We start from the raw sequence: 17,645 nt of genomic DNA, 5'->3' as shown, positions 1-17,645 counted from the left end.
GGAGGCCTGAAGTCATGAGGGACGTCTTAGAGGATTTGCCCTATTTTTGTACAACGGGCACTGCTTGTTCCCTACCCCTCTGAAACCATGGCTTCTGAAGTCACTTAGCATCGCCAATAACGACAGTTCAATTTCCCAGAAAATGGGAGGTTACAGTTTTTTTTTTTAATGAGGGCCATTATGAGCCCTTAAGGAACAACCAAGAGTCTCAGAACATACTTTGTGGTGCCCGTCCCTACTCACCCTAACTACAAACAGACTCCAGCCTGTGCTCTTCCACAGGGACCCAGGAGACGATGGCACCTTGAGGGCATGTCAGTTGCCAGCTGCCATTTGAAAGAGCTAATGTGCGGTAATGCTTTCTAAAAGCTGGTCTTGTGAGTTAGAATTCTAGATGGTTCCCAAAACTTTAGCACCAGCAGCTTCTCATCTGCATCCAATCAAGGTGGGTAGCATAGCCAACCTCCATTTTCATTCCCCAAATAATAGAAAATTATTTTAGGAGAATTTCCAGGAGTAAAGTTTAGATAATTTAATTAGGTGAACTGAATGAATCTGAAAGCTATCTTTAAATTTATTTCCAAGTTTTCATGACTACTGAAGTCTTGTATTTCCCTCCCATTTTGACAATATAGCCTAACCCAGATGTTCTGTAGGTTAAATATATTTATAACTTGTACTTTCTTTTTTAGCTTGTCAAAATTCAGTGACATTATTGCATGTTAGTATCATGTATAAATTTAAAGAAAACATTAGTAATTTTAAAAAGCTTTAAATAATCTTGATAAGTCTCATAAGGAAGTCAAATCAACAGCATATTAAAATTTTCTCAATATAAAATTTTCAGTATCCTGTGTGTCCAGGAGCTGTCTTAATGCCATGGGTATGATATCAGGGCCTTGATTTAGCACAGGCTTAGCCTTTCCCCTGGCAGTGTGCATGCAGGATACATGAGAAGCAGTCTCCAGACTCAAGGTGACATCTAGTCTGTGGACACAGAACAGTCAGTTATTAAACTTCCCTGTGCCTTCATTTCCCCATCTGTAAAATGGGGTGGTGAGTTAAGGGACTTAACTTACAGGATGAGGTGAGTCAGCATTTGTGAAGCCCTTAGAAACATACATACTGTGTGATACATATCGAGTGTCTTCTTTTATCGTCCTATTGCCTTTTTAATCTTTACTACAAGTTCTTGGGCAGGGAGGGCCAGTGCCATAGCTAGTGACCAGGGTGATCACATGGAACCAGCTCAGTTGAATTCTCTGTTGCTGCTATCTTGGAATTTCTTTTTTTGTTGTTGTTTTGTTTTTCTTTTTTATGCTTTACTTATTTTTATTTTACATGCATTGGTTTTTCACCGAGGTGGTTGGTATTGTTGTCTCCTAATGCTATTGTGTGAGGCTTCAGACAAGCGCCACCTTCAGAGCTCGCACCTGTAAACTACAGAGTCATTACTGGGGGAACGGGGTGAGATCGTGTGCACTCAGTGGCAGCACCTGTAAACTACAGAGTCATTACTGGGGGAACGGGGTGAGATCGTGTGCACTCAGAGCTCGCCCCTGTAAACTACAGAGTCATTACTGGGGGAACGGGGTGAGATCGTGTGCACTCAGTGGCAGCACCTGTAAGCTACAGAGTCATGACTGGGGGAACAGGGTGAGATCGTGTGCACTCAGTGGCAGCACCCACACACTTGCAGGATTGGTCCTATTACATCAGCTCTGCTGAGCCTTACAAAGCAAGCAGCATTTACATCCTTCCGGAAGTGTGCAGACATGCAGACAGTTGAAGCTTCTGTTCACTTAGGGATGCACTGAGACCATAAAGGTCACCTCTGGCAAAATTAGAGCTAGAGGGGGTGAGCACAGCCTACTGTAGGAGAAGCCTCGTGGCAGTCAGTCTTAGCACCCAGAGAACAAAGAGGAACTGGATGTTGGACTCTGGGCAACCCTGTGTGGCCGGAAAGCAGGCTCGGGTGCAGGTCACAGGTGGAGACACACACTGGAAATGGGCGGAGCAAGGCACCGGACACACCAACTCGAGTACTTGTCTGTAATGAACTTCATTAGTTTCACAGGTACATTAACAGGGCAAGGAAGCAAAAGAAGGTACAAGAAAAAATATCATGTAATTCCTTTGCAGCCTCTTGAGTTTCGATCGCTGTTTTTGTTGCTAGTGAGACACTTAATATGTACACTAGCTATGTTGCAGGAAGTTTTGTGTGTGTTTACGGTTTTTGGGACAGGGTTTCTCTGTGAGACAGTCCTTGCAGTCCTGGAACTCACTCTGTAGACCAGGCTGGCCTGGAACTCGACATCCACCTGCCTCTGCCTCCCAAGTGCTGGGATTAGCATCGTGCATCACCACCGCCCAACAGAAGTAAATATTTTTATAGACTTTTATATGGAACAGTTTTTCTAATAAAATTTAAAAATTAATTACTTTATGGTCACTCTAGAACACAGAATAAGAATCTGTCTTTACAGAAGATCAAACAGTCTAAAGAGCATCATGGATTTGCTTTGACAAACATATTAATGTAAAATTATTTTTACCGTTGCAGAGTTAAGACTAGGTATTCCTCCACGCAGTGTTCCCAGTTCAGACAAGCAGGTGAAGGCTCTGGTATGTACACACCGCCTAGCTGTGATCTTAAATCCACCCTCCAAACCTCAGCTTGTTGGGTAAGTACACTCTGGAAAGGTAGTCTGCCGACAGGAAGGTCAAGGCTTGGATCTCCGCCTTCATCTTAGAGTCTGCCATCATTTCCAGCTGCCAGAGGTACCACAGTGTTACCAGTGTCTGTGAGGAGCCACAAGCCTGCTAGAGCATCTAGGATGGCTAGTGGTCAGGACTGTCAGGTCAGGCCTTATGACTCTAGCGCTATTGTTCTGAGACTTTTGTGAGTTCTTTCTTCTTTATCGGATAAACTGTGATACCATCACTGTTAACATGACGTAACCATGTACACACTCTAGACTTAAATATACACAGGCAGGACATGAACTTAGAAGAGGCACCATGCAGGGGAGGGAGAACAAGAGCAGATAATGGAGGAGGAAAAGAAAGACGCTGTGCATCTCTACATGCAGGCTCTAGGTTTAGCATGTCATGTGGTATGTGAGAGCTGAAAGGGACCATGCTGGGGTAGGAGTGGGGCCTGCCAGCAGAGATGACCTGCAGTGGGGATTGGGGGAGTAGATGAGCAAAGTACCGTGATATATGTGCATGAAATGCTATAATAAAACCCATTATCTTGTACACTAACTGAAAACATTAATTAAGAATCAGTAACGATGATAAAAATGAAACAAATTGAAGGACATGCTGACAGGATTGTGTGATCAGCTACCACTACAATGAATGGAAAAGCACACAGCGTTTGTGTTTGCATTTTATAAGAACACGCTGCCTACCTCTTTTCTCCAGAAGGGTTGGTAGGTAATATAAGGCCTCTTCAGGATACTGTCCAGTTTCATATGGTCACACTTTGTCAGTGGAATCAAACTCTCCTTAGGTATGTTTAACCTAGAAAAAATTGGATTGGAGTGATCAGTAAAAACAAACTGTTCTGTATTTATGCTGTTATGTCAACAAACTAAGAAAAACAAGTGAGAAAATCAGTCCAGTGCCCCTCCCCAGGCTCAGCATCTGTGGCTCTGTGTCACGGGCTGGGAGTTTTCCAAGTTCAAGGTAGAAATTTGTGTTGTCATAGAAACAGATTCTGTCCTTCCTACCCCTCCCCACCTGAGCGATGAAAACAGACAGACACTGGCTATAAACAAAGCACTGACGTCAGGCCCACTGAGAGAGCTAGTGTGGACAAGCCCAGCTTTCTGCTTCCGCAGCTGTGTGCTCCCGCAGGAGTGGCCAGTGGCTGACAGGTAGAAATCAGGAAGTGGCTGCCTACTAAGCACTTGAGGATGTGTGTCTATTATCTGGTCTGAAGTCTGAAAACAGTGGAGAGATCTGAGTTTACGGTGTAACCTGCTCTTGAAGTCACAAGACCGAGACTTCAGGGAAACTCTCGCTTCTGCTTTCCTGCTCAGTGTTCCGATCACCCCACACATGTGCCGGAGGCAGCTCCTGGCTGGCTGACTGAAGGGACTCCAGTGCTGCTCCTTGCAGCCTCTTTCCTCTGGTCATGCATCCATCTGGAGTGGCTCTGAGGACACGGGGGACTTAGGAGCCACAGCTGGAGTTCCTCCAAGACCTCTGCCTTAAAAGCCATCAGGTTCCTTGTCCCAAATCTGTGTTTGTGCAAAGAGGTCACTCCAAGGGATCGTAGCCATAACAAGTAACTGCCTGGTTTAAATTCTGCTTCCTTCTCCGGAAGTATTAAAAACTCCAGGAGAAATTTTTCCTTCCTACTAAGTCCATAGCTTCATGGTCCCCATGTTTGGGAAATGAGCATCTACATCCAAGACAGCCTAGTGTCTCAGGAAACCCCCGCACACACCCAAGTTCCTCTCACAGGGAAAGGAGAATAGTAACAGGGTGTTTGAGGGGCTGCAGGGATGGCTCAGTCCTTAAGAGTGTACATTGCTCCTGCAGAGGACCCAAGTTTAATTACAGCATCCGCACTGAACAGCTCACAACTGCCTGCCTGTCACTCCAGCTCAGGGGTTCCAAGGCTTCCATCCTCTGTGAGTACCTGCACTCACATGCTCAACCCCCCAGGACCTGCACATAATTAAATATTTCATAAGTATTTGAAAAGCAGTATTCCCCCCATGGTGAGGTCCAGGTGGCTCATTCTCCAGGGAGAACAGGACCCTGTTGAAGGCAGGGGAAGCTTCAAACACACGCACGCACGCACGCATGCACGCACGCACACACAGACTACACAAAGATTCAGGTAAAGGCTTAATCATCAGAGGACCCTTTGATGTGCCTGCGCCTACAGTCTGGGCAGAGCAGTTGGGAGGGATGGCCTGAGCACGTGCTGGCATGGGGAGAGTTGAAATTCAGGAGTTGGAACTGTTACCATGAGGTCGCAGGAGAAAAATGTATTCACAACAACAAAAGTGATCACATTGTGTTGTATGCAGAAACCAGATGACAAAGGAACAGAGGACCTTAAGGTTTCTGGGGAGAGGTCATAGCTATGGGCAGAAAACCACCAGCCATCCAGAACTGTCCTGCCTTAAATGACCCTTAACTTTAAGTACTGGGAGTTCCCAAACTCTGATATTAAGATATGATCACTCTATGAAGTTAGAACATTTAAGATCAGGACTAAAATTTCAGACCTCACACTTACCTGTGTTTGTGAGGCAGAGTCTCACTCTGAAGTTCAGGCTGGCCTCAGGCTCAGTCCCCTGAGCACAGGATTTCAATATGCTGCCATGTCTCTCCTTGCATTAACGAAATTCATTGAGTTCTTGCCTTTTGTTTTTTGAGACAGAGCCTCTTTATGTAGTAGCCCTGGCTGTCCTGGCACTCACTATAGAGACCAGGCTGGTCTCAAACACGGAGACCCATCTGTCTCTGTCTCCCAAGTGCTGGGATTAAAGGTGTGTACCATCATGCCCAGCCTGCATTAACTATGAAATGTGCTTTATAACTACAGTCAGCACGCCCTTTTTAGTGATGCCAGGCATGTCAAGCACACTGCAGTGAGACGTCTTACCTTCTAATATCAGAAGGGAGGAGACCAAGCCATCTGATAGTTGGGACGGTGAGACTGTGGGCTTCGAAAGACATGGACTGGACAGAGAGCAGAGCTGTGTCAGGTGAGCTGGGCAGGGCCCTGGCTTTCTATTCTGGCAGCAGGGAGAGGTGGCCTGGACCATTGCTCTGTTCATCTCTGGCCTACGCTCACTTCCTCCCTCCCTGCTCTGCCACCCCTCTGCTATGACCTTGGCTAGGCCGTGGGCTCATTTGGAGATGCAGGGTCAGCGGGCTTGGAAGGAACCTGGATGAAGGAATTTGATCACACGGGCTCCAGTGTGGACTTGAGGTTTTCCCTTCTCTCACTGTGGGAGTCACAGTGGCAAAGTCAGAACTGGATGCTGCATGTGACACTTATGGTCTATCTGATGCTCCTTAGGAGCAGATCAGACAGGATGGCTGTGCTCTTGCAGGCAGCTCGTCCCTGTGTTACCTGTGGGTGGCTGTTCATGCTAGGGGCTGAGCTCACACCACTGAAGCACAGATTGGCTCTGGAAGAGATCAGCATTTCCCCTAGGACATTCTGGAGAGCATTGGCCGGCTAGGGGTGTAAGTAAACCGCAGTGACTGTACACGGATATGATGAAGAAGGGCAGATACACTTTCCTGTACTCACCATGGATCCGTACTTATAGATGCACATTATCTCGATGCCTGTTGAGAGTGAGCTTCAAAATTAGACTCAGATCACAGCTATGGAATCTGCACTCTCAAACTTCATCTAACATCTAAATCTTACTTCTGTGGACATTACCAATGAAAACTTACGTTCTTAGTCTCATATACTAAACAATGCCTTAAATGATTACAGCCTTTAATTTGACTATATTAGTAGTACCTCAATTTATTGCTTTACTGATTACCATGCTGGATATTGAAACTAAAACATGATGCACGCTAGCCAAGTACCATACCACCGAGCTATCCCCTAGCCCATACAATACACTGAGCAAATGTTCTAAGAGCAAAAACCCCATAATCACAAGTATGACTTGTCAGGACTGGACTGTTGTCCCAAATAGTCCCGGAGAGATTACCATGTGGATCAGCATCTACCAGTGTGAACACAGGAAGACGAAATGCGTCCCACAGCCTCTTCACCAGGAGCCTTGTGTTCAGGTCTGGGATGCCCTTGCCCTGAAAGCAGACAGAGTCAGGCATCGCGGCCCCAGGAGGGTTGGGTACATTCTGCCCATATCTCTTCAGCACTGACAAGTGAGCCCCACCCTGACTTGCAGGTTGGGGAGCTCTAGTGCTGATGGTAAAGAGAGTGTGCCGTGTGCAACAAGAAGAACCATGTGTGTTCACACTTGCGCTTCCAGAATGCCCGTTTGAAGTTCCCACCCCAAGGAAACAGGAACAGAGAGAATAAAGGCCCTGCACACTCAGAGGTGCTCACTCTGTGATGTCTGAAATAGCAGAGGGAGGACCAGTGAGATGGCTCAGCAGATAAAACCTGAGTTCAATCACTGGGGCAGACATGATGCCAGCAGATGGAGCAGACACCTACAGATTGTCATTCATCTTCTGTATCGCCTCTTGGCTCTTTAGGTTCACCCAAGGATACCACTAGGATTTCCTGCCATCACCTCAAGAGTCCATGCCAAAGCTGCTCTTGGAACTTCTCTCACAAAGAGCTGAGTGCTTGTGTCTGTCCTGTGGCTCTGAGCGGCGCTGCTGCAGTCAGGTGCCACAGGTCGTGTAGACTCCCCACAATCAGGAGTCACCTGGTCCTTCTCAAGTGCCCTTCGTTCAGTCCTCACGCCCCCCCATACATATACTGAGGTAAGTCCAGACCTTACAAGAAGCCATCTGCCCCACAGGCTGCCACATACACCATAGTACTCAAAGCCTCCCAGGAGCCTATCTTTTTGCTGTGGGACTGGCCAGGCCTACAAGGCTCCCCCAGCTACCCTGTGCCTCCTCTGGGACTCCCTCCTGGCTATGCTAAGGCTGTAAACAGCTTTTTTCTCTGAGGAGCAGGTTTCTATAGCTGTGTAAACGGTTGCTGGGGAGCGATCAGAGGTGAGGGGCCCTGACCCACCCTCTTACTCGGCAGCCCGCATCTGTGTGCACCCCAAGCTTTCTTCCCTCCTGCAGCCAGTTCCTGGGGTTTCTCCTCACATTACCATACCACAGGAAGCTAACTACCTTAGGAGACCAATGCTTCTGTGTCATATAAATCCCTGTCAGCACACTACCCTTCAATGTGAGGGCTCAGGAGGTGAGGCTTTGGAACAGAGAACAGACGGGTGGACTCCCCTGAATGGGATGAAAGCCTTACATAAGGGACCCTGAGCGGCTTTCTCCCGCCTGTGTCTTGCTCTTCCGTCCCTGTGAACACTCAATGAGAAGAGAGCTTCTCAGCAGCTAGGAAGGGGCTGCACTTAGCAGACAGAAGCAGCTAACACAGGGCTTGGCCCCAGGCTGCAGAAGTTTGAGAGGTACACATGTGGCTTCATTCTCCCTGGCTGCTGCATTTCTGGGCTAGCTGTTGCTGGCTGAGACACTGCCTTTGCTGAGCTATCCTATAAGTCCACTGCTGTCACCACACCACCTGTGCCTCCATTAGTGCTGCAGTGCGTGTTTGAAAGGGAAAGCTCCTTTAGCCTGACCCAGGGAATCACCCGGGATGAGAACTCGGGAGAAGGACTGCAAGCACGGTCAGTGCCTTCAGCCCTGGAGAAACACCCTGTGGCAGGAATGTGTGAGGGGCACAGAGGAGCAAAATAACAAAGTCTATTTGGGTAAATGGCTGCTGTTTAGGAATAGAGACCCTCATCTGAACATGAGTTGGGTTTAGGATGTTGAAGTAAGCACCTTGGGCACTTCTGCTCTGTGAAACTAGATAATGCATTCTATTGGACAGGGAGGGACATGGTGCACAGATGTTGTTGGAATCTCTCTCCAGGCACCAGTGATAGAGTGAGGCAGATAGCCTACCGTGACCATGATGCATGGGGACATTCTGCTGCAGAAGTTGTCATCCAGGAGCCGTTGAAATGTTGCATCCTTCTCTACTATTAACAGGAACTTGGCGTCTGTGATCAGATCTGTGGGGCTAAGGTTGAGAAACTACAGGCACAGCATGAGTTCAGTCACCACTACATTACCATACCACATACCTTGACTCGAAGGCAGCTACAGCGACAAAGTTTTCATTTTACTTCCCAATGTCTACATTCACCCAGGTATACAGGTGTCTGTCTCTACTTCACAGTGAGCTCCCAAGAGCCCTAGCAAGGCCTGTGGCTACTTGTCTCTATGGTCTAACTTGTTTGTTACACAACAGGAAGGCAAAGTTCTTTGAGAGAGCATTCCAGTTTAAACAGTCTTCCCACTGAAGGATACTCCGGATCCCTTGGATGTTAGATGGCACAGCAGTAGCCTAAGTTAAAAAGGAAGAACAGAACTAGGCATTTTGTAAGTTAAATAAAATAAAAAGTGTAACTACACTTTATAATTCATCGCCTCAATTGTATGCTTTCAGTTTTCTTTGATCGGTAGTCTAGAGACTGTCGCTCAGTGAGGAACAGACCAGCCCCTAGGAAAGCAGACACACTTGGCTTCCCCAGCAGGGATGGTTGTGGAAACTTTGCACAGCTGTGGCTCAGCAGACAGGCTGAAGCAAAGTGTCCCAATGCAGGGCACCAGCAGATCACTGTGCCCTGTCCTGATGGGAACATCAGCCCACCCACACCGCCACTCTAGTGCAGCTTCAGCAAGGGTTTTGGGAAGAAATATGCTCATTTCAGAACCACACAGATTACAGCCATGCCAAAAAGGCCATGCCACACACTATTTGAAAATATCAGCACACTTTAAAAGAGAATGTGTGCCTGTTTATTTCAATATGACAATTAGCATATTTGAAACGTGTGCTTGGTGTAGAACCCCATAAAGCACACACCTGTTCACCCATCAACTTTATTTGAAAATCTCTGGGGCCAGCAAGATGGATCGGTGGGTAAAAGTACTTGCCACACAGGCCTGATGGCCTGAGTTTGATCCCGGGAACCATAGTGGTAGGAGGGAGCGGGTTTTGAAGGTGGCCCTCTGACCGCCACACTGGTGCTGTGACACCTGTGAGCACACACACACACACACCAGACTCATATCCACACAACTAGAACTCCGCTTCAGACGGAAGGTCTGTGTGGCCGAGCCGTGAGGAGACTCACCGTGGCGCTGCAGGCGCACTGCACGCGGGTACCGTCTTCCTCCATGTACCTCAGGTTGCCAGCAATCAGCCCCTTGGAGGTGGATAACTGGGAAGAGTAACGCATTTGAAACCATCCCCATCAGTACCCTTGTTGCTACAGGCCTCTCCTCATGCTCACCTCCTGAGATATTATTTGTGTTTCAGCTTAGATCAGAATCTGGGTGGAGTTGGAGGGGAAAGCGTGTGAGGGTATTTAGGAAATGAAAACATCTGGAAAGGTCAAAGGAACACATTGGGAACGGATTAAGGTTATGCTGAGAAAAACCCTGTCAAATGTCATGAAGAGGGCAGAGCACACTTCTCCCCCAGACAAGTTCTCGCTGTGTGGCCCTGGCTGCCTGCCTGTCTCTGCCTCTGCTCTGGAAGTAAGGGCAACTCCCCTTTGTTTTGTGACAGTATTTTGTACTTGGAGTGGCTCACCACATGCAGACTCCTCCTGGGCACTTTCAGCATGCAGGAAATGTCATCTATAATGTTGTCCACTGAAGCTTGGTTCCCAAAGAGCTGGCTGTCAGTGTAGTATATGTCTCTATGGAAATGTGAGGTGACATTGTGAATGAGCATCCTGTCCTTGGACTGTGACAGGTATGTGGAGGACACTTACCGCAAGAAACACGGCATACAAGGAGAGCTACTTATTGCCTGGGGTCCAGGTTTCATGGCTTTTCAAAGTATATTTTAAAAGTTAACAGGGGCTAGAGGGATGGCTCAGCAGTTAAGAGCACTAGTCATTCTTCCAGAGGACCTGGGTTCAATTCCCAGTACCTGCATGACTGCAAACAAGTATCTGTAACTCCAACTCCAAGGGAACTGACAGCATCTTCTGGCTTCTTCAGACTCCAGGCGTGTGTCACACAGACACACACGCAGACAAAACACCCATACACATTAAATTTTAAAACATTTCATTTAACTAAATTTTTGAGAATGAATTTGCCAGAACAGTATGCTTACCTCTTGGTTGCGTAAGTGTTGCTCTGTACTAGTTTATAAATCATGGACAGTATTTTCAGAATCAGAGCTGGAAAATAAGACATAAGGAACAATCTCTCTCACTAATTTGAAAGATACTGTTATCAAAAACTTTAACTGTCCCCACTGTTTGTCTATAATGTTTTAAACATTATCTTTCTAAAAGAGAAGAGTTAGGTAAGGAATAATTATAAAAGCAAATTAGAGTAATCTCCCCTGAACATGAACATAGACCATGCTTACTTTGAGTGGCTCCCAGGGTTACTAACAATGACAAGTCTAGAAGTTTATTTATTTATTTATTGAGACAGGGTTTTTCTGTGTAACAGCCTTAGCTGTCCTGGAACTAGGTCTGTAGATCAGGCTGGCTTCAAAATTAGAGATCTGCCTGTCTCTGCCTCTCAAGTGCTAGGATTAAACGCATGTGCTACCCCCCTCAGCCTAGAAATTTATTAAGGGCAAGCTACCTATTAAAGAACATGTGAAGACATCTAATTATGAACAGCTAAGCTCTAGAAATAACTAACTCATTTATCCTTGATTACTCAATGCCATGAAAGGTTAACTTACCAAATTTTTTAACTGATTTTGGTGAATCGCTTTTGATTCTTTTTGTGGTGCACTGAGGTATCATCTGAAGGCCGACAGAATCGTCAAAACTGTTGTTTTGTTCAAAACAAAAGAACAAAATGGGAAAGACTTAATTCCTGGACGCACACTTGGTGTGACCCTCTGCATACCATGTACGTGTGCACAGAGGCCAAAGGTCAACCTTGAAACCTGTTCTGGGGTCCGGCACCACCTATCTTGTTTTAGGAGATCATCTTTGTCTCACTGTCCTGGCACTCACTGGCCACCATAGCCTGGCTGGTCTGTGAGCCCTGGGGATCCACACCCCCAGGCCTGGGATTGCAGGCCTGTGCCGGGGTTTGCTTTTATGGGGTGCTGGGCAGCCTAACATGGCTGCTTCTGCTGCACAGCAAGCACTTCAGCCACTCAGCCATTTCCCACGTTTCCTCTCTGTGAGCAGTGGAGATTAGGAACGCCAAGGCTCAAGTTGCTGCAGGAAGTTACTAGCTGACTAGCAAAGGTGGGTGTGGAATGTGTGTACATCGTTCTTTTGGGGAGACAGTGTGTGGAATACTTACATACATTTTGCTATTATGTATTTTACTTATTTTGCCATTAGTCCTCCTCAGTTAATAATCCTGTTCAATTTAATACTAAATTTTGAAATGTTGTATTTCAGTTTACCCGCAAAGTCAGTTTGTTAAACTGAACCTCTCAGGCTCTCCTAACGGTGGCAGAAAACACTAGGAGAATACACCATGTAGCAGTTGCTTTGAAGCTATGTGAAATCCATCTTTCAAAACACATTGCCCAAGTATACATCTTATGCTAATTATATTACAATAACACTTTCAAAGGGTCTCCTCTAGTCCCATTCCTCTGTGGCTTTGACAAAGTCTGACTGTTTGGGGTTCACTAGAAAAGGCTGCACAGGCTAAAAGGCCCAACCTTTGTCACTAGGCTGGAGAACTTGGATAAAGCTGGCAGACAAGGACTGAGCCTTATGCCTGTGCTATGTGTCAGGATGCGTGCGGTCTGCATGTCTGCACTGCCTGAGCAATGGCTTGCTTTAGCAGAGTGGAGGACAACCACACCAGGTGTTTCCCCAGTGCTGAGAAGTGTGGCTCTACACTTGGTGTTTTGAGCAAGGGCAAACTGTCTTTGAGCCATCCCCGCCCTCAGTGTGGTTCTAGCTAGACCCCTTGTAACACTGACTCCAGTTCTCACCGCCCTGCAGTCCTGGCCTTATCTATCAACTGAATTCAGTTCTCACCGCCCTGCAGTCCTGGCCTTATCTATCAACTGAGTTCAGTTCACACGGTCCTGCAGTCCTGGCCTTATCTATCAACTGAGTTCAGTTCACACCGCCCTGCAGTCCTGGCCTTATCTATCAACTGAGTTCAGTTCTCACCGCCCTGCAGTCCTGGCCTTATCTATCAACTGAGTTCAGTTCTCACCGCCCTGCAGTCCTGGCCTTATCTATCAACTGAGTTCAGTTCACACCGCCCTGCAGTCCTGGCCTTATCTATCAACTGAGTTCAGTTCACACCGCCCTGCAGTCCTGGCCTTATCTATCAACTGAGTTCAGTTCACACCGCCCTGCAGTCCTGGCCTTATCTATCAACTGAGTTCAGTTCACACCGCCCTGCAGTCCTGGCCTTATCTATCAACTGAGTTCAGTTCACACCGCCCTGCAGTCCTGGCCTTATCTATCAACTGAGTTCAGTTCACACCGCCCTTCTGTGGGGCCTGCTAATTTTTATGGGACAGGTAAAGGGGATGAAAAGAACAACATATGACTACAACTCTAAACCAGATTGAAATAACATAGGTATTGCATTTTAAAACTGCAGGGTCCAGGCATGGTGGCACATGATTTTTTCTTCTATTTTTATTTTGGTTTTTCTTTTTTTCTTTTTTCAAGATAGAGTCTCTCTATGCAGCCTTGGCTGTCCTGGAACTCACAGAGATCTACCTGCCCACCCAGCCAGGCACATACCTTTAATACCAGCTCTAGGGAGTCAGAAGCAGGCAGATCTCTGAATTTGACATTAGCCTGGTCTACATTGTGAGTTCCAGGCCACCTGGGCATTACAGTGAGACATTCTCTCAGATAAATAAATAAAACAATAAAACAAAACTTCAGGGGCTGGAGAGATGACTGGGCAGTTAGGAGTGCTTGCTGCTCTTACAGAGGACTAGAGTTCAGTTCTCTGCACCCACATTAGGTGGCTCACAAGTGTCTGTAACTCCAGCTCCAGGGGATCTGACACCTTCTTCTGGCTTCCATGGGCACCTGTATGCACATTCATACACACACACACACACACACACACACACACACGCACACGGGCACACACACACATGCACACCCAGAGGCAAGCACACACATCTTTTTAAAATGAAGAAATAAATTGCAAAATGCCCACGTTATGTTTTCCCAGCGCGATCTGTTGTCTATTGTGAAGGCAGGCACTTCATTTCTTGCCAAGCTTTTGATTATGTCTTGGATAATGTTTTCTATAGATGTAAGAACCTCAGCACTGAAACAATAAACACACGATGATTTAATTTGATAGCATGTAATGTTTCCCAGATCAATACAATTCCCTTCCCCCCAAGACAGGGTTTCTCTGTGTAGCCCTGGCTGACCTGGAACTCGCTTTGTAGACCAGCCTGGAACTCATAGAGATCCCCCTGTCTCTGCCTCCCAAATGCTGAGACTAAAGGTGTGTGCTGCCACCTCCTGGTACAACTTCTCTATTTCATTAGATTTTTGTTGTTTTCTCTTGCTTTTGGAGACAAGGTCTCACAAGGTAGTGGAGGCTATCCTGGAACTCACCATGAAGTCCACAACCCTGCCTTGGTCTTCTGAGTGTGAGGATTACAGGTGTTGGCCACCATATCTCCCGTTTGTTCTCTTTTTTAAGCCTTGGAAATAAATGCCAATAACCATCTCTCTCAGACAACTGTGTTTACAGTGGTTACTCTCAGAGAGATTAGCTTTCCCTGGAACTTCATCTCTCAAATAACCTTTTTGCATTGACGATGAGTTAATATAACTTACAAATGCATTTTTATTTGCTCACATTAACTCACTTCAATGACACTGAACTTCAATACAGATTTGGCTTGAAATACTATTGTTAAATGTTTTAACTAAGGATGATGTGGACGGGCTTTGACACGCACACACGCATTCATGCACGCATGCCCACGAACATAGCTGCTTGTAGCATAATGCCCTAATTGATCTCATGCCTTAGAAATTAATCATCTTTAAATTTTAGTGATTCAAAAGGAAAACATTAATCACTACCAGGAAAGGAATAAATTGTGAGTTCTGTACTAAATGATTGACTTGGCTACTTAAACCAGACCACTTTACCACAAAATATCAAGACTGAACCCAGTTTTCTGTCGACTGGCCGTTAATTTCACAAACTATCAGCTTTAAAAAATGTTGTTCTAAGTAACATTGGCATATTGTCTAGGAAGGGAATCCAAGTTAAACACAGAAGGTGGGCAAAAATGTTGATTATAGTGTCCACAGAGTCTTCATGTTTTCACTGAAAAAAAAAGTAGATCAGAAAATAGATATTAAAACATTTAGTATGTCCCAATACAGTAAAGACTAATGACTTGTTGCTTTTTCAAAGCTTGGAACAGTTTGGGGAAAACACTGAAAAATTTAAGACATGATGAGATCAATCCACATCTTTGTAGTCAACAGGGATTCCCACCATCTCCTTTCTCTTTTGTCCTAAATTCTCCCAGAAACTAAATCCTTTTTGTAAAACTTGTTTGCCTGGGGGGTTTTGGGTAACTGGTTTGGGCTTAAAAACAATGTGTTTAAGATACAAACTGGTGATAAATGAGAAAGGAAATCTGTGAATCATATAAATGCATTTTTTTCCTGTAGTCAATTCCACCTTGGGTGGTAGGAGAATAGTTAATTTTAGATAAATCACTTATAATACACTCATCTGCTCCCTACAGGTCAAGAAAAGTGTCTTATCGTAAATCACTTAAAATGTTGATATCCTTGTTGTTTAGAGGGCTTTACGTTTTTCCTCTTTTCTTTTCTTATCCCTCGCCAAAAGTCCCCAAACTTATAGTTTCATAATCTGTTTTGTTTCGATACGCAAGACAGGGTTTCTCGGTGTGTCCTGGCTGCCCTGGAACTCGCTCTGTAGACCAGGCTGGCCTGGAACTCACAGAGATCCCCCTGCCTCTGCCTCCCTAGTGCTGGGATTAAAGGCGTGCGAGCCACCAACACCCTGCTTTCATTAATTTTTTAAAATATAAAACATAAAGCCGAATGAAATCTCAGACTCCCTGAGTAGAAAGGATATTGCGAAACCCAGGAAGTAGGGTGGAGGGATGCTCCTGGAACATTCTAGAAAACAGCTGGTGTGGACCGGAAGTGGTCACCAGGTTGTTGTTGTTGAATTCAAAGTGAGAGTTAAGGGCGCTTTGGGAGGCCTGGTATCAGGGCTGGGGCGGGCAGGCGGGCGTGGCGCTGACGCTCTCCTCACAGCGGCCCCCTCAGCCGAGCCATCTGCGGCCTCCCCTCGCCGCCGCCGCGCTGTACCTAGAGGCCAGGCGGGTGGCCCCGGCAGGACTCTCCCCTGCGCCTGTCTTCGCCGCGGCCAACAGGGAAGCCCTGTGCCGCTCGAGCGCGTCGAAGAACGAGGCCTCGGGCCCTGGGGGCGCGAACGCCATGATGGCGGGTACCGCGACGCTTCCGGTACCTGCGACCCTGCCGTGTGCGCATGCGCTTGGGCCCCGCGCATGCGCACGCACGGCGCCACGCGCCACGGGGACGGAGTGCGCAGGCGCCCGTGGGCCTCCGCGGAGTCTGGGAGCTTCCCCGGAGGACGCGCCGCTGCTGGTGCAGATCTAGCCTAGTGTCGAGGACCCGAGGCATCTTTGGCAGGATAACCGAGGGGCAGTAACATTTGCAGACACCGGGCTGGGGAGATGGCTCAGTGGTTAAGAGCGCTGGCTGCTCTTCCAGAGGCCCCGAGTTCAATTCCCAGAAACCACGTGGCCGCTCACAGCCATGACCTGGTGCGTACATGCAGGCAGAACATTGCAAACTCCTTTGGGGGAGTCATTTCGGGATATCGGTGAGTGGGAGCAGATGTGGCTTCCCGGCTCGGCACCGGGTCATCTCCACCTGCCTCGGCCTCCTGAGTGCTGGGATTAAAGGTTCTTATTGTCGTCCCAATAATGTTTGGGACTTGCTTTTATTCAAAAAGTTGTTGCTGGGGCTGGAGAGAAAGCTCGGCAGTTAAGAACGTTAGCACACCAAAGCCTCGCTCCAGTTCTTAGAACCCATCACGTGACTGAAAACTGCCTAAAACCCCAGTCCCACGGGACTTCATGCCCTCTGGTCACCGTGGGTTCCTGCATGCATGTGGTACACACACACAGAGAAATGAAAATATTTTTAAAAAATAAATGGATCCTTTAAAATATAAAGTGAGGTGTTTATCTGAAAATGGGATTTCCTCCCTAAGGATTTAGAAAGTGAATGTGACTCGTTCTCCATGCAGACTGCCTTAGCCATTTCTTGCTGTGCTCTCCCTGAGCCTTCTAGAGGACAAGGCAGATTTCTGAGGCCCTGGGAAACACCCTCGACTCTCAGGACCAAAGAGGAGAGAGTGGAACAGATGGTGATTTGACACCAGGAGCATGATGGGATGTGGGGTCGACCCCAGAGCCACCTTGTAGTGACCAGCTCCCTATTTCAGCAGCCATGACAGGCTACCATGTGCTTGCATGACCTTGCCATTCCTGTCCTGGTCACTGGTCAGATGCCCTCCTCGTGGCAAGGAACCAATCAGAAGTTAGCTGGCGGGGCTGTGCTTTACAGCTCTGGGTGTGCTTTACAGACAGAGCACAGCAACCGCCCTGGGAGGGCCTATGGGCCATAACAACCAGTTGACCAATCAACACAGGGCAGGTCACCCAAACCTGGAAGCACACCAATCCTGAGACTGTTTCATATCCCTAGAGACTCCCCTTACGCTGCCCTTTAAGGTCCCTGCTTCGCAGGTTCTTGGGGGTCTTTCTCCAGCCATCCGCCATGGTGGATGGATGAAGGGCCCAAGCTAATGGGGTTAGCTCGTTAAATAACTTCAATAAAAGACTCTTTGCTTTTGCATCAAAGTGGGCCTCTTGGTGATTTTGGGGCTCAGAA

General features: G+C 47.1%; 1 protein-coding gene across 3 annotated transcripts; it reads right to left on the bottom strand.

Annotated features, from left to right (window-relative positions):
* Positions 1-232: 232 nt before the first annotated feature.
* Spo11 (SPO11 initiator of meiotic double stranded breaks) lies at positions 233-16,188 on the bottom strand. 3 transcript variants are annotated; one of them, XR_005871670.1, is made up of 14 exons: positions 16,032-16,188; positions 13,867-13,980; positions 11,438-11,526; positions 10,850-10,916; positions 10,316-10,424; positions 9,855-9,941; positions 9,025-9,061; positions 8,617-8,726; positions 6,711-6,810; positions 6,290-6,327; positions 5,633-5,709; positions 3,417-3,528; positions 2,556-2,772; positions 233-987 (listed from the first exon to the last, which is right to left on the bottom strand). XR_005871670.1 is itself a non-coding variant. In XM_005074467.3 (13 exons), exons 1-13 carry the CDS (start codon positions 16,160-16,162, stop codon positions 2,653-2,655), a joined length of 1,191 nt encoding a protein of 396 aa, XP_005074524.1. In that variant the 5' UTR covers positions 16,163-16,188; the 3' UTR covers positions 2,376-2,652. The 3 variants fall into 3 exon arrangements, 2 of the variants coding, with proteins under 2 accessions (XP_005074524.1, XP_005074526.1); XM_005074467.3 differs by lacking the exon at positions 233-987 and having other exon boundaries at positions 2,376-2,772; XM_005074469.3 differs by lacking the exons at positions 233-987; positions 13,867-13,980 and having other exon boundaries at positions 2,376-2,772.
* Positions 16,189-17,645: the final 1,457 nt, after the last annotated feature.

Source organism: Mesocricetus auratus, unplaced genomic scaffold (genome assembly GCF_017639785.1).
Source record: "Mesocricetus auratus isolate SY011 unplaced genomic scaffold, BCM_Maur_2.0 Super-Scaffold_100028, whole genome shotgun sequence".
Classification (NCBI taxonomy): domain Eukaryota; kingdom Metazoa; phylum Chordata; class Mammalia; order Rodentia; family Cricetidae; genus Mesocricetus; species Mesocricetus auratus.
The sequence above is the reverse complement of the archived record's forward strand: the minus strand, read 5'-3'. Positions and strand labels throughout refer to the sequence as shown.